The following is a 22,924-nucleotide window of genomic DNA, read 5'->3' as shown; positions in this document are numbered from 1 at the left end:
CAGACAATTTATGCTATAAGCTAACACAAAATAGTGCATAATTATGAAGCAGAATAAGACTATTCATAATAATAATTAAATCATGACTGTTGTTGTAACCTTTGGAATTTCACAGTATCATGACCTTAAAAATACAAGGAAAGCTAGCCAAACTAGTAGCTAACTTTCATTTGCCTTCGTATCAAAAAGGCCATTTTAAGGCCATTACTCCTTATTCTGTTGCGCATTTTATTTTCAAACTATTAAAAAACACACGCAGCGTGATTCGAAATCTCTAATTTTCCTGATCTCGACTTGATCCACTCAACTATCATATTGAAAATGATGGAAATTATCAATCACATAAGCTAGCGTTAAGGCTTAATGTCAGCACAACTACATGGATAGGAGGACCAACCCAATCACTGCTTTCTTCTGAAATAACCAGACTCTTCTTCTCCTCCTTACTCTTTGCTTATTAGCGGAACTTCCTGCGGCTGGCTACATCTTGACATTTAAAATACTGTGTTGGTCTTTGCGTCTAATTATCAGAGAGAAAACAGATGAGCGTGTTCCATGAAATCATCTCTGACATATTAGAGGGCTAATGAGGTGTTAATCTTAATTACGCGTGGATGAAAACGATGGGGTCACTCTGGAACACTAGTATAAAGAGTAATGGAAATATAACTCAACAAGAGATGTCTTTAAAGAAAAGAAAAGAAAAAAAAATGCCTCCTGTCTCCAAGCAGCACCGATAAAACACTGACAAAGCCTCAACTCAGAACCACTAAATTAAATTTAGAGAGGAAAATTGGTTTACAAACCACCCACTGTCTCAAAACAGGCCGAAGATTATTTGATGTCTGCGAGGATTTATTTATTTTTTTTACCACCCTCTAATGAGCCTAAGTTTTACAGCGAGAACTGTAAAACTGAAGTACCAGATAAATAATAATAAAGAAGAACTGGTTTGTCTGGTTATATTAAGAGGAAAGTCTGATCTAAAATGTTTCCCAGCATATAACAAAGTTAAAGGGACCGTATGCCCCATGACTCCCTTCCTCAGCTCCTTCAGACTAGTCAGCAGCAGTTAGCAAAAGCCTTGAACTACGCATCTGCTGAGCTTATTGCAGAAGCTACTTCTCAGTTCAAGGCTGGTAGAAACAGTGTGATGTTCTGATGACTTCCTGAAGGAGGAGTTTCAGAAAGACAGAAGTCCAATTTGGAGAAATTAAATTACAAAGTCAAACATCTTTTAAGTGATATTTGTTACATAGAGCATCTTTGTAACAGTGGGTAGGATTGTTACCTGATTGTGCGACGAAATAATTCTATGTGGATGGAAAACACAAAATGTTGCTCCTTTAAGGTAGAGAAACTCTAACTCAAAAACCCAAATGTACAGACCTGTGTTGCAATCATTTCACTCTGATGCCCTCAAATAAAACCCAGGGCAGTCAATATCCATTAGAAGCCATCTGTCTAGTAAAAAGAGTCCATATGTGTGTAATCTCAAGCTTTTAACATGTTTTTTTTTTAGTGAAGCTGTATCAGATTTCCCAGGCGTGCTAGTGCTAATGTTGAGGTTGTGTTTGATAAACTTTATACACCGGGATGAAAAACCTCACATAAGAAGCATTTTGTTAGGATGTGTCATTGGACTTGCTCAGGAAATCCAATTACTTCTTCTGACCTTTACATAAACATATGAGGCAGCCAGCCACAGCCGATGCCACAGATTGCTGTCTCAGCATCCTGACTTGTTAGTAAGTCTATCAATGTCTTAACTATGCCTCTGCCAATTGTATCCTTTGACCATTCAGAGCAACATGGGAGCTGCCATGTCAAGCAATAGTAATGTTAGAAGGTATAATTGTCAGATGACACGGTTAGAATGTGCAACATGCTGCTGCCAGTGCAGTCAGGCTGTTATGTTGGATCACTCTAAAAGATTGATCCTATTTAATGAGGACAACAAGCAGGCTGTGATGTTCTCCTTCTAATGCTACAAAGATCTAGAGCAGGGGTGTCAAACTCATTTTCGTTCTGGGCCAAATCAAGATCATGAATGCTCTTAAAGGGCCGGTTGAGCCAGAATGTATCGATAAAAGCTATTCACAAACTGATAAAATAACAATGGATTCTTAAAAATAGATTATATTATTGAACATCTTTTCAGTCCCTCTAGGATTTTGTGCTTCTTCTTGTGATTTTTTTTGCAAAGTGTTTGTCATACTAATTTTGGAAATATTTGCGCTTATTTACGACGGTTAGTACAACTTTTTTATTACTCGCTGTATAGATCATGGAGTATAATCTGACATCAGTTAAAGCGGAGGCAGCTGTTTAGTACAAGTAAGAAAGTTTTTGACAATTTTTGAGGAGAAATCTGCAATAAACTCCCAGTTAGTGGCACAATGTGTTGATTTTGCGTGAATTTCCACGTTAATTCTCAGGAAACTTGAGGGACTGATTGATATAATTTGGCAGCAAGCAGGTAAAATCATTTAATGTGAGTCTTTTTGGAACTTAGCATTAAAAGTTTTTATTTTTTACCGAATGACACTTCATGACAACTTTATGAAGAATCCGAAGAATCCCTCATCTTTATAACAGGTGTTGTGTCATGTTTATGACAGTGTCATGTCAGCCTTATGCACACCCCTGTCTAATTATTATGTATCAGCTTTTTGATTTAATTGCTTTATGACATCATAGGAACTGACATCACCTTACGGCACATCTAACACTGTATCATACACGATTTTGTTCACCACATAAGCCAGGATGCCAAATATTTTTTTGGACATGTTGAAATGTTTGATAACTGTGATAAACTGATAACTTCTCTACAAGTCTTAGCTCATGTTTGAGGACAGAGTTAAACAACATCTGAGATCAAACATTTCAGAGTGTTGATGTAGCGGTCCAGTTCAGTCATTCACCATATTGCTGATGATATAACCTGGATGTGAAAGATTGTTTATTATTCCACAGAGTAAACAAAACAATCTACTTATGCTGTAGTTAGTATGCTATTAAAGAACCTGTAGAGAACACATCTCTCCAGCTGTCCAAAGGGTTTCTCATTTAAAACAGTTTCAAGGGATGGCACATCCTTCGAGAAGCTTTGAACCACTTTAGATTATTTACCACAGGGGTCCACTTCTGATTTGAAGGTCACCTCTGCAGACACATACAGTTTTCCCCTCCTGAAGACGCCTGCAGTCATTGTTATTTTGAAGCATTGCTTTGACTATGCTTAATGTGTGCACAGTGTGAGCACTTGAAACCAAAGTCAAATTCCTTGTTTGTGCATGTAATTTTTGCCAGAAAAGTTCATTTGAATGAAAAGGCTATACCAGCAGCTTGCCATCATTGCATAACTATAGGATAATTTAAAATGTCTAGGTACAATTTGTGCTTTGATTGTGGTCAGTTCACTCATAAACATATGGCTATACAGTGCATTTATAAATATTTATAAGTACTTTTAATATTGACAGAAACTGAGGCATTAACAGCAATGGTCCTGGGTGTATTTTAGTGTTTTCAAGTTCTAACCAATCAGAAATCATCTGCAGTAATCTGTAATAAATTGATTTTTAAATTTATGTATTGCTGTTCTACCCACTCAAAGGGATGCCACGTGCACAGCTGCGCTCACAAACGCGCACACATTCAGAACTTCGTTAAATTCAGACAATTTTACATGTTAAAGCCTAAAACTGAGTGAGAAGCCTGTTTTTAAAAATCATTTCTCGTGTTAATCCAGTAGTCTGTCTCGTAAATCATCGCCCCTTCGAGCGTTACTGTGCAGGTCACGTGACTAGTTCGCCGTCCAGTCACGTTGCCTAATCCGAGTGACGCACCAGATTCAAAGTTGGCAGCAACGCCTCCGTCTAGGTTGCCCTGGCTCACTTTTTTTTTTATCGCCGTTTTGGGATCATTTTTAGTACTTTATAGCTTCATGTTTTCGCTCGTGTGGCTATAAGGGCATGGAAGGCCAAGTTATCGGAGCCGGGCCATACCGGGCCACGAAGCTGGTGAGTTTCTTGCTCGTTTGGGTAACGTGAGTGAAGTGGAAAAGTGTATGTTTTCCTTGTGATTGTCAGTGGTGTATAATGCTCGTTTAATTAGCATCTCTTTATAATATGGCCACTCTACAAGCCTGACTTCTAACTAAACGACTAGATTACATTAAAATTCAATTTACTGACACTAAAACAATCAATATCGCTTCTGAAAGAGAACCAGGAGACACAATGTACTCATTCTGTGACTTGGAACTTTGCACTTGAGTAACTGCTGATAACAAACACAGTGTTTTTGGTTAAAAGGTTACATAAAGCTATTAATATCACAATAAATTTGGGTGTCAATTATTCATTTGTCGTTTGGGTTTTTCCCAAGATGGACTAAATAATACAACATACAAGAATTTGATCTGGATAGATTTACGGCCACTTTTTCAGAAATGGTAGGTCAATGTGCAAGCATGCAGAGTGGTGTATCTCAAACAAAAAATATATAGAGAGAGATTCTTACTTTCATTCTGAGATGGTTTTATTGAAAGGTTTGCTGTATGGCCATAGTATTAATATACAGCATCTTAAAATTTACCAAAATGTCTTTGTGTAACATTTCCTAGTGTAACATTTCTGCTACATTAAAGTAAAAGTATCACTGGAAATATTAATGCAACAGAGCATGAATTCATATTTATGCTGCTTGTATAACCTCAGTGGATTAGAGGTTTTAAATTAGCTTTATTCAGACAGATTTGACAATATAAAAAAAAAATCACAGGAATTCACTTTAAATACAGAGTAAATAGCTGGTTCACGTTTTAAAAACATCTTAAATTGTATGTTCTTACTCACTCAACCCTGGAAAACAACCTTATTAAAACCATTTATGCCCCATGCTGGTTTTATCAACATCTGACTAGAGCTGAGCATGAGGATTGATTTTAATTGTAATTATACTGTGTCGTTCTATATTAAAGACTGAGGAACACACCAAGATAAAAATATATTGTAATTCAATTTGCCCATCCCATGCAATGGAAAATCTTCCCACGCAGCAGATGCTTGTAGTAGGGAAACACTCAAGTAATAATATTAGCTGTGCAGGTCTACTGAAAAGTCCTTGGCGTTGGCGCTGCGGCCCCAGTAAACACCATAGAAAGACAGTGAAGCAGAATCTGGAAAAAATTATTGTGTTCTTTTGCTATTATTTCAAAGGGACTATTTATTTCAATCGCTATAGAATCTGTTCTGAGATTCTCTATCTTTTTAAAAAGGAGAGCTCTCATTGAGTTTTCCCTTCTGTACAGCAGATACTTATTTTTATTGCTATTTTTTCAGCGATTCTGGTCATTTTCCCCAATCGTCTCAAGGCCAGTGTTAAGAATTTTTTTTATTTATTTTTTATTTTTTGTATAACTATATACCATTTAGCACTTGTTGAGCCTTATTGACGCTTATGCAACCTCGTCTGTCTGCTCTGAATCTGATTGACTTTATTCTTTTCTCCCACCCATTCAATTAACTCTATCAGGAGCTGACCGACTACAACACTCAAATATGCAAATGTTGTGATTATATAGCTGATCTTCATGTCCTGTAAAGGACTTATTTGAATAGCTAGAGAGGTTTAAAATGGCTGTATTCATTTGAAGTTGACAGAATATTTCTGACTATCTTGTAATGTATGTCTGAGGTGCCGTCTATAATGATTGAAACTATAGCAACCGTCAGCTACTTTTCCAATGCAAAATGATTAATATTTGCTGATTGAACGTTCAAAGCCTTCCTGGAACTACCGCATCTCATTTCTTGTTATGAAAGAATTTCTTGTGGCAAAGTATTTGATGTCTGACATCTAATAAACACTCAGTAGATGCTCTAACATCTTAGCAGCTTTTCTTTAAACTTTTCTTTTTGTTTTTAACACCTTCTGTGTTTCCCTAATGCAGTGGAATGAAACCATTAAGCTTTTTCGTGGAGGTATGCCGTTACGGAGGCACTGGGCGAACTTTCGCTGCTACGACTGCACTTTCACCGGTTCGGAGGCGGTGGATTACCTTCATGAGCTGCTCCGAAGCAACTACAACTTTGGGCCCGAGGTAACGCGTTACCAGACTCTGCAGCTGCTCAGGAAGTTCTTTAAAGCCCACGTGATTGAAGACGTCAAAGGACGCCACGGGACAGAGGACTTTGAAGACAACAGCCATCTGTACAGGTAACGAAGGCATGGGATTTTAAAAATGCAGGTAATTTCACTTGGTAGACAAAAGATTTGTACTTACTCAATAATGTTGTATGTGCAGGTGCATCTCAATAATATATTTGTGATTTGATGTCACAATATTAGTTAGATACAAATATTGTTTTGCTCTTCCCTGGGTCTTGTCTCCGAAATCAAACTTCACAGCGTTGTTTTTTTTTTTGTTTGTTTTTTTAGTTTCGTCCCGTCTTAGGTGCTGTCATCTTTCTCTTTCAGGTTCCCCACAATGTCTCCGCTCAAGTCTCTGCCAACAAGACCGTCATGGAGAGACGATGGCGACCTGCCCAGGCTCATCCGCTGGGATGACTACGAGGAACTGCCTCAGAAAGAAAATGTTGCACCTCAGAAATCTGCAGAACTGGTGAGAAAAGGCCACGGACGTTTCGCTCCTTTCTGTGGCTTCATCCAGATATATGGAGATTTATCGACTTTTTATTTCCTGTACATACAGAAAAAAAACCCAATAAATAATTATTCTCATTTCGGTTATTTTGTCACCCCTAGATATGGATTGAGACACTTTTATTTTAATGGATTGCCGTCAAGGAATACATTCATTACTGTTCTCTCTGTCATGTAAATATTTAGTCATCTTATTGTTTCACTGGATTGCTGTCTCGCTTGGCGTTAATCTTCTTTTCCCTATTTTACGGATCCATTTCAACAAGACTTCAGACTTATGGAATAAAAGACACAGCGTTGCCATTGGAGATGTGCATGAATGCAAGCTCATACGTAGGAGGGAAGTGACTTCCAAACAAGTGGACCACATCTGGAAATCGATGACTATCACACAGTGTGTTTTCATTTCACATGACTTGCATCATTCCTGTTTTTTTGTTTGTTTGTTTTTTTTTAGTTATTTGTCTCGTTTTTTCATACTAACTTTAGAGTGTTGTTCCTTTAGTTTGCAGAGAGTTCTGGGCCTGAAGACGTTGGATGGAATTTTAAACCCAGCACATGTGAATGGGAAAGACATTGTTGTCAATATCTTCAATGTTAATAAAACAGGCATAGTTGTACTGGAAAACAAAGCTGGTATGATGCTGGACGATTCCTTTTTCATTTGATTAAAAATGTACTGTTTTATTTATTGTTATGGTTATTAAAGAACCATATTTTTGCATTTCCAGAGGACATGCCGTATTGGGTGGTCTCAGCAATGAAATGCCTTGCAAACTGTAAGTATCTTTTGGTGCAAAGGTGATACTTATAATGCAACAATTCATGACAACATTCGAAAAGTACTCCTTCATATTCATGACAGGTGTTATTGCCAGGTTTATGACAGTGTCACGTCAGTCTTATGCTCAGCCTTTCAAATAAAGTGTTGCTAACCTTTCTTTGACTTTTTCCGCCCAGGGCCTGAAGGCAACGACGCCAAACAGCCGCTGTACCCAGGGTTTGAGAGAGATGTTCTGAGGACCGTAGCAGATTATTATCAGAAACTAAAAGAGCCCTTGCTGACCTTCCATCTTTACGAGGTCTTTGTCAACATCCTCAGTGAGTTATTCACATTGTCTTTCTATACCTAATGCAGTCTTCGCCCCCTCAGAGAGCAGAACTCGTCTCTCTCCGTGTTTGCAGGCCTGCTACAGGAGCAGGATAAAGCCATCGAGGCCCTTCAAGTCAGCTGCCTGCTGCTGCCACCGCCAAACCGCAGACGGCTCCAGCTTTTACTGCGCCTCATGGCTCGCGTCTGCCACAATCCCCGCCTGCCTCCTCTTAACGACACTATTGCTACCCGCACGCTGGTACGACTTCCCTCAGTTTAATCTCTATGTTCAGCCGTACAGACTTTCTGTTTTACTGAGCTCGTGGCATGTTCTACATAAGAGCACTCTGACAATTGCAGAACATGTGTGGTGATATTTATGAAAAGCTTGCAGCAATAAGTAGAGTTTGCCTTCTGTCGCAACTGACGAGGTTGTTGTTATAATTTTAGTCATTTGTTTGATCTGTTCCTTTTTTCACTGTTGACTGATAATGCAGCATACATCTACAGTCAGTGTTAACAACAACAACTGGGAGCATAAGTTTGAATTTGTGGTCTCTAATTCTCATGGGGTCAAAACAAGGCTGGACGTGGCTGAAAAACTTGTCACGGTATATGCATTTCATATCAGTCAATTGATAATTATTAATAATATGATTTGGATTTTTTTTTTTTTTGTTTAAAATATTTGAAATACTGCCAAACTGGTTTCGTTACACATTTTGTTTTATCCACAGTTTTCACTCCATGCTGTTTTTTTTTTTTGTTTTTTTTTACTTTTAAGCAGTTATGAGGTGCAGCGGCAAAACCTGGAACTGCTGCTGCGCAAGTTACGCAAGAGGTTGTTGCTAGGTAACCAAAGAGCGAGTTAGTTGTTGCCACCACCGACCTTTCTCAGAGAGATTGAGCAACTAAAGCCGTTCCTCTGCCTACAAGTCCCATAATGCTGTATGTTTCTGAATTGCAGTCCAGTGAATATTCCATAATATTGAAATTTCTATCAGAGGTTTTATCTATTGATATTAATCACATGTCTATTTTGATATAAATTGTTATTGACATATTGTCTAAACCTAGGTCAAAATTATACATACAAGCTTGATTACATACACAACCCCACTAATATCAGGTCAAGTTTTGCTTAGCAAGTTGCAGAGAAAACACTTACCTATTTCAGCCATCAACATGCTCCAGGCAGTATTCTATCCTGCTGATATAATATCAGGACTTATACAGTTACACCCTGTATTAAAAATCCAATCTTGCTGTTAATTTGGAAACTAACTTGTTCATCTTGGGGATAGACTGTAAGCATCACCTGAAACACTGCACACATACAAAATATCTTTAGTATTAGCTGCACAAGATTGGTCATTTATTTCGTTGGTCCTTATGCTACGGTAATTGTGTTGATAATGAAGTCGGTGCCCATTTCCTGTTCCTCTGTGATCCGTGTGCAGATGGTGCAGATGTTCTCTCACTGCGTCCTGGGCTCCCCCGATGACATGGACTTGGACGAGTTGCTCGCTACCAAACTGGTGACCTTCATGATGGAGCACCACGGCGCGATCTCCCAAGTGAATGCCAAGCTGCGTTGCCAGGTTGAGGAGCATCTGTCACACTTGAAAAGAGCTCAGGTCAGTCATGTTTAAACAGAACGCAAACACGAAACAGAAGTTATGAGCCAACTTCAACTCACTAGGTTCTGCTTTTTGTTTTTCTTCCATGAAATATCTGTGACTGACCTGACTTAGGTTTTATTTCCAATTAATTCTATTACAATTTACATACCAGAATACACAAACTTAGTCCAAAACATGTTGGTGTTTAGATTAGATTCATTCAGTTATTGAGTTACGAATCAGAGCTAAGAAGGAAAACAATGTCTTGGCTCTGACAAAGTCGAGCAGAAATTAAAAGGAAAAATGAAGTCCACCACAGAATTACCTTGTTTTACTAACAACACATGATTCTGTGTCATAATGTGTCTCATCAACACCAAATCACACAGATAATTGATATTTCAAATAACATGACCGCCTCATTACAGCAGCACAACCTGGCAGCATTATCCAGCAAGAATCTGAGATTGTGTCCTACTGGTGTAAAGTGGTATAAAATTGATTAAATTCATAGTAGTTCCGCTGATGCAATCTAATAAAACATTCAACCGTGATGTCACATATTATTACAGAAAAAGAGGCCCTACTGTTTTCCTCAAAATGTACTCCAAATAATTCAAAGCCATCTGTTATTTTTTTTAAATTTTTCTGATCCGTTTAGAAACATCTGTGCTGTATGTTCATTTTTCCGAAATGTTTAGCAATGAGAATCAGGGTTGGAGCAGGTAGTGGTAAAGTTACATCTATGAGGAAGTTGTTGTAATTATGAAGCAACTCTTAAATATATGTGGCATGAAAAACTGCATGATGCTTGAAGGGTTTTTGCTTTGTGCAATATGTAAACACAGAACACCATACTTTAATGTATGCTCCCTAACAGCTTCATTGTCAGAAAGTGTGGTAGAGTTTTGTTCAATTCCTCTGCACATTAATATTATTCCAAGAGCACAAGGGATCAAGAAGGCAGAGCACTGACAATTTGTATTCAGTCATGGTAGACTATTATCTGTTAATGGTAAAAGTCAACCATGCGGGCTTTGAAACCGCACTCTGGATGGAGTGTTGTGTATGAGATTCTTTTTTTTTTGCTGGTAGTTATTTACACAAGTGTAGATAACTCTTCGCTTGATTCAGTAGGTAAAACCAAACGTTGAGGCCCTGAAGGCAGCTTGTAGAGCTAATTAAACGAGACAGGGAGCCTCTGAACACCATCCTGCTGTTTGTCAGGGAGCTCAAGAACATTTTAAACCTAATTGCACACGGGAGCATCAGTAATTATTTATGGTCCAGTAGCTGCTACGCAGTGCAGAGGTCTTCAGAGGATGGCTCGTCTTCAGGTTTATTACAGACTCATAATAGGGTCAGTATATTGAGTGAGAACAAAAATGAACTCATGGCTATGTTTTTGCTGCAGTGTTAATACTGTTGATGGATGGTTATTAATAGCATTTTTCTAATCTAACGCTGATTATTGTGATAAATCAAATTTTATGAGGTATTCCTGCGGCGTGTGGCTGGAGTGATCTGATTTGCTTGGAAGGATCTCGGAACATCTCTATCTCAAATCTTGGATTTGAACATCGGAGACGTCTTTACGTTTTGTTAATTTTCTCTGTTGAAGGTAGTCTGCAAATTATCATCACTGCTTCTTCCTCGTCGGCCATATTTGTTTGCTCTGAACTTACGTTTGATCCCGAGGGTTTGCCAGATTTCCAGTTTGACATCTGAATGTTCATGTGTGAAATCTGTTTGTGAATGGTGAGTTGTGTTGTCTTTGCTGTGTGTCTGGACAACACACACTACTGGGCCAACCCTGTTTTATCAACGATATTTGGTAGTCGTGTGTGGGGTCTGTCAGGTATTTAAAATCAGCCAACATTTCTAACATACTGTCATATGAACTAGACATTAGTTATCATCGGGTATAAATTAAATTTTAAGCAAAAAAAAAAAAAAACATTACCAGTATTGGTATACTTTTTCAGAATTTCACTTGGTATCATACTGACTCTCTCACTAGAACACTGTGTTTTCTGTTTTACATTACAGTTGTTTTTAAACGTGAGATAACCAGCAACCCTGAGCATCCTCTTCCTGAGACTGTCTGCAGTCAGAGGAGTCTCTAGAATCACTGTAACAAAGACTGCTACAGCAGTTCTTTCTGCCAACAGCAACTCAGAAAAATTACATGAGTTGCATCCATCATTTAATTTCCCTTTAGGATTCATAAAATATTACTGAATTGAATGCGTCTTGAGAATTAAATCCTCTGTCTTGGTGACATGCCATGTAAAATATGAATGTGCACTTTTTAAAAAACCCCAAAAGCTTAACCAATAGATGAGATGTAGAGCCTCGTTATATTTCGGCTGTCCTGTCGAGCATAACCACACCCTCGGCTATACTTCTGACCTTCCAATTCAAAACTACCAGAGAATTTCATGGGACATTTTCTTTTCCTTCTTCCGTCAGATCAAATATGCAGGCTCGGATACAGATTTCAGTGCATCGCCGGCTTTCTGCAAACAGATCAAGAGAGTAGACTGTGAGGAGCAGAAAGTTATAGGAACACAGATCCCCCTGCAGCAGCTGCTGGAAGGTCTGATCGCAGACCAAGAGCTCCCTGCAAAAGACAAGAGGAAAAGACTCAAACAGGTACGAACATACATAGGAAAAAAAATTATCACAAACAATAAGCTGGAAGGATCCATAACTCCTCCATGTGCATTTCATGGAAACCACTGCATTGTCTTTCTTCTGCAGAAAATCCGACCCTAATTAACTTTATGCTATACCAAAGACACTTTAGAGATCCAGCCTTGAGAGGTGGACACTATCCAGCGATAATAATGAGAAACTGTGGTGCAATAAGAGAAACTGCAATAAGAAAGTGTGCACATTATTTGGATTGTTGTTGGATGACCTTAACCATCATAACACCAGATGGGAGTATAATAAATCATCTGTATGCATTTTCATAGCCGTGTTTCCTCTAGGGCATTGGCCATGGGCGTTGGAGAGACGTAATTATTTTTTCTTTCATTACTCCCCCCTACTTTCTTTTAATAACAGCAATTAGTCTGTAGAGCAGTTGATTGGTGTAATCTATGTAATGACCATTAAAACAAACAAATGCAACAGCTGGTGAAGAAATACTTGAAAATGTCTTGAATACGTTTACATATTTGACAGAATATTCCTAAGGGGGAAAAATGTTCTCTGTCTTTCATGAACTGTGTTTATGTATCTCTCACATACGTCTATCTTCATCTGCTGTGTGTCTCTCTCTCCCTCTATCATGTAAGTCTTTTCTTACCGAGTTCAGGAGGGGGAGGGCATTTCCCCTCACACATCCAACCAGATCAACACATTTCCTTCAGGTGATGACTGGATTTTTCAGTTCCAGAAAATTTAGAGTAATGGAACCTGTTGGCAAACAGCAGTTGGCTCTGTTCACGCCTGGTGCTAACATTTGTCCTGGGCGATAAGGGTAATAAATGGATAGTGGTGGCTGCAGGGGTGACTACATCGAGACAGATTAAGAAAACATTTAGATCAACTTTCCAAGGCGGGTCACACTGGCCTCTGTGGATGCATTCTTCCAAATGCGAGTCAAATTTGTCCTGAACCTTGATAAGACACCACATATACTTTATTGGTCTCTAAGCCAGAGTTAGTTTCCGATGGGAAGTAGTGTTTCTGTTCTTTTCCAGGAAAATGTATTCTCTGAAAAGGAAAGCCCTGTCTTTGAATTTCTGTTTCAGTCTGACGTGTTAAGTCATTAACAACTACGACTAACAACCAAAATTCTGCCGAGACTCTAAAGGTGTGATTTACAAGGGTTCTTTGACATTCTACTTGATAACAAATTACATTTCTTCCCCTTTCAGTTCCAGAAGTCTTACCCAGAGGTGTACCAAAAACGATTTCCCACTGAGGAAAGTAAAGCTGCTGTCATTCCTGAGAAAGCCCCACGGCTCAAACCTCACCTCGTGCTTTTCAACCTCAAGAAACCATTCCAGCCTTTTCAGAGAAGCTGGAGTTTCAGGGCATGAGCTGCCACTACTGATGCTCCTTTGTGCTCCAACCTCCAAAACTCATCTCAACCTCATTTAATCACAAGGCACTACAATTGTAGCTATAACTGTGGGTGGACTGGCCACAGTTTTGCTACATTTTATTAACAGCTGTAGTTTTATTTTAACGATCAAGTCAGTTTCTATGGTATTGTTAGGCATAAAGGCAAATTTAGTCCATTTTCATAATCACAAGGGATTTTTGCCTTTCCACATAATCTGTTTTGGCAGATGAACACTTGCTCTTATCATGTGAGAGGGTGAACAGATCTTTTTCTAAGGGCACGTGTCATATTTTGTACAACTTCTATGTTTAGGTTAAAGCTCTGAATGGCTGTTAAAATTTTCATCATCCAACTCGAGACAAAATATGTATGGGGCAACGTTGTGTTCAAAATGTTAAACTCGGGCATTGATGCATATAACAAAGGACTTCTCAGATAAAAGTATTGATGGCGAACTCTTAAGCTTTGATATAAATTCATAAAGTAAGGAATGATATAACTATTTTTCAAGTTAAGAGAACAAAGTCAAATGTGTTACATTAAAGCCATGGCTTGGAGACCTAGTAGACAAGCAACCTATCCAAGCATTTAAAAGTAGAAATGCAAATCTTCTATTGTCTAGCAATCCTGAATTTTAGGGACCTGATTCGATTCAGAAACAATATTAAATTCAGAAACCAATTTTTCTTTTCAAACGATCGACAGATTCTGTTTAACTTATCTGACTGACGAGAGGAAACACAGTGTAAACAAATAGAACATTTGAAACAATTTTCATTCCCATCCTATCTAACCTGGCTGTTTTTTTTTTTTGTTTGTTTTTTTCTTTCTTTTTTTTTTCAAAATTAAAAAGTATTTACGAAATATTCAGAATACATACGGTGGGTGAGGCCGCCTTCTGTGGTGGCAGAGCAGATGCGTAATGTGATATGCAGTAAGTTTTTGCTTCATTTATTTAGATGCCACCAGCTTTACTTGGACAGGCTCTTGCATTAGTGAATTGTGCAGTGGAAGTGAATGGAAGCAGCGGAAAGTGCCCCTTTTCTCCACATAATCAGTTCCTGCTGTATTTGTCAGCATGTAACTGAAGTAAAGTGATGCTGATGTCGAAACGTTATTTCAAGGTCATCATCAATCATATGACTTAAACTCATTAAGCCTGTCTGATATTAGTTTCTTTTACATAAAATGTTTAGCTCTTAAAGGAGACTTCACGCTATTGCTACATGTGGTAAGGTTGATATGATTTGTTCATTTGATAAACAAATCATATCATAAAAAGACATTAAAAAAGAACAATGGAATAATGATACTTGCCCTTTGAGAAAGGTTTTTTTTTTTTCTCCAAAACTAGAAATTATGATATAATTGATGTAATAACACTGGAGTTATTAGTCATCTTAAAATAAATAACTATTTTGAATTTATGTACTTTTTTATGTTCTAGATTAAAAAAAAAACTTACTGAGACAAAAGTTTTAAAAGTATTGACAAGTTTTGTGTGTAGATTATACCACTTCATTCAGTATTGATTATGTGAGATGATTTTCTGTTACATATCAGATATTTTTTATGCATTTGTAACTAAGTGGATTATGTTAGGGGCAGAAATGTCCATGTCATGTTTTGCTGTAATGATGATGATGATGCTGAATTTAGGCAGCTTAATTGTGTACTAATTTTTAATAATGTACCTGCTATAAATGAACATATCAAATGGTTCTGTAGAATTGCTGACTCAGAACAGAACCATGAGTGGATTAAAAGTTGACCGGTACTTTGACAACCACTATAATTATAGACAGACTTAGACTGTCCAGATGTATTACTTTCATATCATCATTATTAATTTTTTTCTGATGTTTTTTTTTTTTTTTTTTTTTTTTGTATAACTGCATTGTAGAGACCTCATCTCAGGTTTTTACGTGATTCTTTTTGTTTTGTATATATGTTTTGCTTCCTTACATGGTACTTATTTCATTTACTTTTTTTTTTCTCCTCATGACCTTAAACGTAGCTACCAATTTAATCTAATATCTGCTTGTCCTGCTATGTCAGTGAATTTTCCCTTCACATAATTTGAGACTTGAAATGTTGGATTTTCATGATCTTTAATGCTGGAATAGCTGTTACACTTGAATTGCTGCTTAGTGTGATAAAAGAAAACACTGGAGGAAAGTCAATTTAATTTCTAATTTTCCTAATAAAAAGTTGTCACTGCTGTGTTTATTTTGAATATTATTGTTTACAACACAAACTATACCCCAGGATATCATCTGAACTGCTTCTGTTCTGATGAGCTGAGTTAATGTGTTGATGCGCAGGATAAATTTGTTACAATTGAGTGATGATAGATTCTTAATGATATGGTGATACAGCTGATAAAAATAGAAGTACATCAATGTAAGCTTTCATTTATTTTCTCTTTTACCTACAATCAATCATGCAGGGATTATCAGAAAAAACAGTGTTGTGAATTTGTTTTTTGTTTCAATGGAGAAATTAAGATATTCTACTTGAATTGGCTCTCCAGTGAACCCAGGCTGCTGCAAAATTCGTTTTGAACATAACGGGAAAACTCTGATACTATCGCTGTGACTTTAGGGCACGGTTCATGACACCCCTCTATCTGCTCCATTGCTACAGAATTCATGGATATATAAATATTGCAAATGATTCGGCAGTATGTAATCTCATGCTACCAGAGGTGGGCAGAGTAGCCAGGAACTCTACAAATGTAAGAGCATGTTTAATTCAAAATAATACTACTTGGATAAGAGTACAAAGTTGTCACCAAAATACAAGTTCAAAAGCATTTTGTGAAGATGGGGGGTTTGTTCTGTCAGACCGTCAGTTCCCGAAACCACACACACAAAAAAAAAACCTTGTAAAAGTGAACAGGGGACTCCATGTCTTAAGACTGCAAGAGGCAATGGTTTAAAACAGTGTATTCACACAAAAAATAGACAATTATGTACAAATTCTTTTTTTGTTGTTAATGATATAAAATCTGTACAAATAAACATCTAATGATAACAAATGTGAAACCTAAAGTTCCAAATCTCAGTTTTTCTTTACATAAAGTTTTCAGAAACAAATAAATACATTGGAATAAATATGTTTTGACAGTGCAAACCACTACCAGGGATGTGAGAAACTTACACCGCCTCCTAACAGCCCCACACCTATGGAATAAGTTTCGAACTTTATCCCTTTAGACTGTCAGAGGATTGATTTTTCATTCCTAGTTGGCTAGGAGAAACGGTACAACTTATTTTTTGTGACTATTCTCGTGTTTAGATCAAATATCTGGAAATATTTTATCTTCCTTGTAGCGTGTTAGACCAGTGAATCAACAGCTTAATGGTTCACAGTCAGATTTTTCGTTTTTGTTTAACATCAAATAGTGGAAATAATATCTGTCTGATTCAAACTAAATACTTAGAAACAGAGTTAATGGCGACTGACTACTAATTAGATCCAAGTCTTGATATTGTTGACGTCCCTCCTGTCTGTCTATATGAAAAAAATAACCATCCTCCCTAATTTACATGCATTACCATGAACTCATTTGAAAGTGATTGGTGAGAAATGTGCTTCAGTTTTAATTAGAAAGCAGTCAGATCCTCTGAAGGAGAGCTCGCTCACTGATGAACCCCTCTGGTTGTCTCCATTGTTGTCTCTGCTTCTTACGCCACCATCATGTTTGTGTCCAAAACTTTTACATTGACCTGTCTGATAATCTGGAAGAAACAAAGGTCATCCTGGGGAGACCCTTAGATTACTGGTCAAACTCGACAATTTTCTTTTTTTTTTTGACAAATAACATATAAGACTAGAGTTTCAGATCTCGTTGCTCCACACGTGACTCTGCTTCGGCACATGTTTTGCAAACCTAATGAACAAAGGGACCTTGAATTACCTCTGCTTTTAGGTGAATGATCATGGCTGGTTGCAGTTATAGACGTAATATTGGAGACTAACGACTCTCTGGAAGTCATCGTCTTATAAAGAGATGCAATGACTAATGAATATTGCTACCTGGTCTGTTGTCTTCATTACTCCTCAGGCTTTATCTGTGGATTAATATTCGGCCCTACTTGTGCAGAGATAGTAACGTAAGTGACCGTTCGTGGCGATGGGGAATTAGCTGATTTCTCAGCAGTGGAATGAAGGAGTGGGAATTAACTCCATCATCAGGGACCTCTTTAGTCGTTGTAGCCATGACTGCAACGCCTGACCCGAATACAAAGTAGGCCATTTGCCTCCAGATATCAACACCGGCCTCAGATCCGGCCCAGAATTGCGTTCAGATCCACTCAGCACGTTTGTCCCTTAAACGGCACCGAAAGGCAATCTTCTGGCAAACTGACCCGAACGTACTTGAAAACAGCCTCGGATGCTGAGAACAAATGAGGCGTTTTGGATGCCACTTGTTTCACAAGTCCTTTTTAAGTTAATTCTCTTTTCTTGGATTTGTTTTTTTGTTTGTTTGTTTATTTGTTTTTGTTATTTATAATTATAATTATCAATTACTTGATAATTATAATTATAACAATTACTTGATAATTATCATTTAAAAAAGAAAAAAAAATTATCCCAGTGTGTCCAACAATGCACAATGCACATTTTTATTTCCCCTCTTTTAGCACACAGTTGCCTCTTGATTCGCAACAGGAAATTAATCTTTGATTGTGTGAGGAGAGAAAAATACATTTAAATGGTTTCTTTCTGCTCTGCACTCGGATGTGTTATGAAGCTATCAAGGCTAGGTGTACCCAGGACACATTTTTAGGTAGCGTGTGTCTCTGTGACTGAAACCATGCTCTCCAGTTGGGAAAGACCACGCTGTTACCCTAATGCCTTTCTGGGAACAGATGTGTTGCGACGGTAATTGGGTTTTCACTCTGCGAGAGTTGTGCCTAGCCCGCGTCTCGCTAGATCATGTCGACCTTGAAGCCACACAACACGGGGAAGTGGAGGAAAAAAAAAACAAAGAAAAAGTACGTATAAGTTGTCCCATTGTCAAGTGTGGAAATATTTTTAATGGCTGAGACTAATGTGATGGATTAGGATTTATGGATTTACTACTGCTGCTAGCTGCAATAGGTGCATTTCACAACATCGCTTACTATTAAATAAAAGTGTTGGTGGGAGCGCTACATAGATTTTTTGAGCTTTATGCCATGTTATGAAGTTATTCCCTCATCGAAAACAAACCTGGAGTGTTGCTTTGATTCTTTCATGCATGTTTGAGGAATCCTTGAATTGCCTGTGGAGGCCATTTGGTGAAGCCTAAATGCCTGATGTTGCAAAGCGTCTCTTTCCACTCAGCTCCTCCAGACTAGCGGCAGCAGCAATTGGCAGACACCTGGTGAAACTGCAAGACTTATATGAACTTCCTCTCCATCTAATGCTCCTATGAATGGTTGCCAATGTTAAAATAAAGGAGCACTGTTGTGATGACGTGCAGAAGACGAAATGTCGGTGAGAGCAGGAGCTTCTTAAAGAGACAGGGGCCAATTTCAGGGCATCAAAATACGATGTCAAAGTTACATTTGATGCAGCATTTTTACAACAACTAAAGGCCGCATAGTTACTTAATTGTGCTATGAAAGCATGAAAAACACAATGCCACCACTTTCAATGTTGATTATTCATGTTACTGTGCTTTGAGTGTTTTTTGTTTTCTAAAAAAATAATTTCCCTACATGATGCTCAGCTGAAAGAATATGAGAAATATTTTTAGGAAAGTTATTCAGGTGCCCTGAATAACTACCCTGAATAACTTTAACTTTATTAATCTTATTATTTTGGATTAATACGATTAATAACAATCCAATTTGGGTAATTTGGTTAATCCAGCCCTGAATCCAATGTGGACCTAGTTGATTTAGAGCAGTGCTGTCCAAAAGAGAGGACTTTGGGTTGAATTTGTGAGATCTGCAATTCAACCGCAATTTAAGACTGGTGCAAATTTGGGCTGCCAGAACAGATTGTCGATGCACTTTATTGAAGGAATTTTGAATGCCTGCAAAACTTTTTGGATGGCGTGCGTCCTCTTACGTTCTACATCAAACTAATGCGGCCTTTAAGAAAACTCACGTTGCGATTGTAATGTGATCTGTGCCGGCTTCGCTGCTTCGGGAACCTGGGCGATTTTGCTAACTGATGGATCCATGAATTCTGTTTTCCTCTGGGAAAAACCTAAAGAAGGATGTCCGGCCATCACTGTGTGACCTTCAGCTAAAGGGCACTTGGATTATACAGGAGAGACATCCAGCACAGGAGCAAGTCCACCGTGCTGCTTTAACGGCCGGCTATAATAAATGAAGGTTTTATAATGGCCCAGACAGAGTCTGGACAGAATTGATTGAGATGCTGGAACACGACTGTAAACCGGCTGTTAATGTTTGTGAACCCTCCAAATTGGTGGAATTAAAACAATCCGCCAAAGAAGAATATGAGCCAATGCAAATATAAAAGCCTGATTGCCAATTATTATAGCAGCTGTTGCTGCCAAGTGTGGGACAACCGATTATATATTTTTTTCACATAAGACCAAGTCAGTATAGATAGCTTTTTGTAAAATCAACAATTAAAATCATAATTAAAAAAAAAAAAAGGTTATCTTTGTCTGATGTTAAGACTCGTCTGATGAAGTCTAACAAAAACAAGCCAAGAAATACAGTGGCTTGCAAAAGTATTCACACGCCTTGAATATTTTGTCACATGACAACCACAAACATTTCACTGGAATTTAATGTGACAAACCAACAAACAGTGGCGTACATTTGGGAAGCAGAGAGAAAATCATACATGATTCAGGACCATTTTACAAATAAAAAACTTTAAAAGTCTGCTGTGCAAAAGCATTCAAGTGCCGCGTGCTCTCTCGGTCTCAACTCCTCCCGTGCCCCTCGTCATTACGAGAGCAGAAACATGGAGTTTACGTGATTTGGAATGATGCAGCTAATCATGAGTGTACTAATCAGAGTGGTGCAACGGGGAACCCGATTTAGAATATCTACTCAATAGGAATACAGAGAAGAAAAAAACAACTCCCATGTAAAAAAATAAAAACAGAATATAGTAACTTTAAAAAACACGTCCAAGGTTAAACTGACAACATAAAAAGAGTAAGCTGAATATATAAACTAAAGGAAATTATTTAATTCTGTGCATGAATATCCCCTGATGATTCAAGTTGATCTTTAGAGCTCCACATCCTTACCAAAGTTGTTTGTGTTAGGCAGAGTTTTCCTATGAGGGGCCGTTTAGGACTAAATTTACGTTTTGTCTCTCACACACTACCAAAAACTCTCGCATACTCAAAAAAATAGCCACGCACACTCAAAAAAATTACGTTTTGCCTCTCACACACTACCAAAAACTCTCGCATACTCAAAAAAATAGCCACGCACACTCAAAAAATACTCAAATTGCGTATACACACACTACTAAAATGTCACACTCACACAAACGTTAACATTCTCGCTCACTGGTAACAGCTCGCGCACATACGCTACTACCAGCTCGCTCACATACGCTACTACCAGCTCGCGCACATACACACAAACATTAACTTTCTCGCTCACATACACTGCTAACAGCTCGCGCACATACACTACTACCAGCTCGCTCACATACACTACTAACAGCTCGCTCACATACACTACTACCAGCTCGCGCACATACACACAAACGTTAACTTTCTCGATCTTTTTTCAGCTTTTGTCTCGTAAGCCTGACAAATAAAAGTCAGTCAACAAACACAGGTTCCCAACACGTAGTGTGCATTTATAATTTTTCATTTCTGATAAAGGAGGACTAGGCGGGATGTGTCGGCGGCGACACATCCAAATTTGCAGTACCGTAATTCCGCCACACGTAGCGCTATCTGAAAAATTCCAACGGTTTCTGAAAGGGGGAGGCGTTGCCCTTTCCAGCAAGTATCGGGTTAATACGGCAACTTCACAGCTGCAGCTGCAGAGAGGTAATTAATCCGGGGGGCACTCGTTTTATAGTCGGCATATTGCGAAAATAACTTGCTGGATATTGAAAGTTCCAGTTGTTATCGATACATGGGTAAGTATATCATCTCACAGGACATTTAAAGAACTACTTACAGTTAAAATAAGGAACGTCAGACGCTTGAAACTCCGGCGTAAAAGGGTTAATATACCTGCAAGATTTTTTACTTTGTTTTCAAAATATTTGCACTATGTTTGACATTTGTCCTTAACATAGTTTAATATAAGGTAGCTATTGAAAGATAGTTTCAATATATTTATATATATTTAAAAGCACAAATATACTAAGTAATACAACATACAATGAGTCAAAAATGGAAAATTATAGTTTAGGATCTACGCATGCGCAGTTTGATCCAAAAATTATGTCCCGCCTCTTCCGTGACAACTCTCACACATTCAAAAAGATTCTCGCTCTCACACATTCAAACAGAGTCTCGCTCTCACACATTCAAAAAAAGTCTCGCTCTCACACATACATAAAACGAGTCTTAGTACTGTGTGTGTGTTCAACTTTAGTCTTGTGTATGTGAGAGATAAACGTCTGTGTGTGTGTGCGAGCTGTTAGCAGTGTATGTGAGCGAGAAAGTTAACGTTTGTGTGTGTGTGACATTTTAGTAGTGTGTGTATACGCAATTTGAGTATTTTTTGAGTGTGCGTGGCTATTTTTTTGAGTATGCGAGAGTTTTTGGTAGTGTGTGAGAGACAAAACGTAATTTTTTTGAGTGTGCGTGGCTATTTTTTTTGAGTATGCGAGAGTTTTTGGTAGTGTGTGAGAGACAAAACGTAAATTTTGTCCTAAACGGCCCCTCATATTTTCCTCCTGAACTTCGTTTCCTGTGGCAGACCTGGACCTCTACAGCCTAAAGGTTATTTTTTTGAATTTTGGAATATTATGTTTAATAATCTTGAACATTTGTCAAAACATCCCAATTCGGCAAATGCTAATGAAAATGGTTCATTTGCATTTCTACACGCGCTTAATGGTGTCCAGGGTCACGGCATGGAGCTTGTGCCTTTATTCAAGAGGCAAGAGGGGGCAGGGTACATCCTGGACAAATCTCCGGATTATCACAGAGATAAACAAAGACAAATAAAGACACAGCTGCACTCTAAAAACTGCTGCTCTGGTTTAACTGATTCTGGATGCGTTTTGTTGAAGAGGGCTGGGTTATCCGTTTGACTCGGCACCCTGGGTTAGGTGAATAATGTCTAACATTAAGGCTACCATAAATCCTGCAATCCATTTAATTACAAGCTACAACCATTAACAAAACCCATTTACTATACAACAACATTTTACCATCTAACCATTTGTTTATTGCATCCTTTGGAAGATGTCTGATCAGGTGGTTCACAAAGGCAGTCGCTGAAGAATGAGGAGGCTGCATCTCGTAGCTTCTTGGACCAATCAAACTGG

The 22,924-nt window shown here is 38.1% G+C and overlaps 1 protein-coding gene across 2 annotated transcripts; it reads left to right on the top strand.

The window, feature by feature from the left end:
- Window positions 1–3,863: 3,863 nt before the first annotated feature.
- On the top strand, window positions 3,864–15,697 carry LOC103143713 (DEP domain-containing protein 1B). 2 transcript variants are annotated; one of them, XM_007560474.2, is made up of 11 exons: window positions 3,864–4,028; window positions 5,963–6,228; window positions 6,490–6,634; window positions 6,942–7,069; window positions 7,181–7,311; window positions 7,407–7,454; window positions 7,636–7,776; window positions 7,861–8,027; window positions 9,229–9,405; window positions 11,863–12,045; window positions 13,281–15,697. In XM_007560474.2, exons 1-11 carry the CDS (start codon window positions 3,981–3,983, stop codon window positions 13,443–13,445), a joined length of 1,599 nt encoding a protein of 532 aa, XP_007560536.1. In that variant the 5' UTR covers window positions 3,864–3,980; the 3' UTR covers window positions 13,446–15,697. The 2 variants fall into 2 exon arrangements, with proteins under 2 accessions (XP_007560536.1, XP_016532276.1); XM_016676790.1 differs by lacking the exon at window positions 13,281–15,697 and adding an exon at window positions 12,696–13,252.
- The last annotated feature ends 7,227 nt before the right edge of the window (window positions 15,698–22,924 follow it).

The sequence above is a fragment of the Poecilia formosa genome, unplaced genomic scaffold (genome assembly GCF_000485575.1).
Source record: "Poecilia formosa unplaced genomic scaffold, Poecilia_formosa-5.1.2 Scaffold0, whole genome shotgun sequence".
In the NCBI taxonomy this organism is placed as follows: Eukaryota; Metazoa; Chordata; class Actinopteri; order Cyprinodontiformes; family Poeciliidae; genus Poecilia; species Poecilia formosa.
Note: the sequence above shows the minus strand (reverse complement) of the source record. Positions and strands in the feature narration are given on the sequence as shown.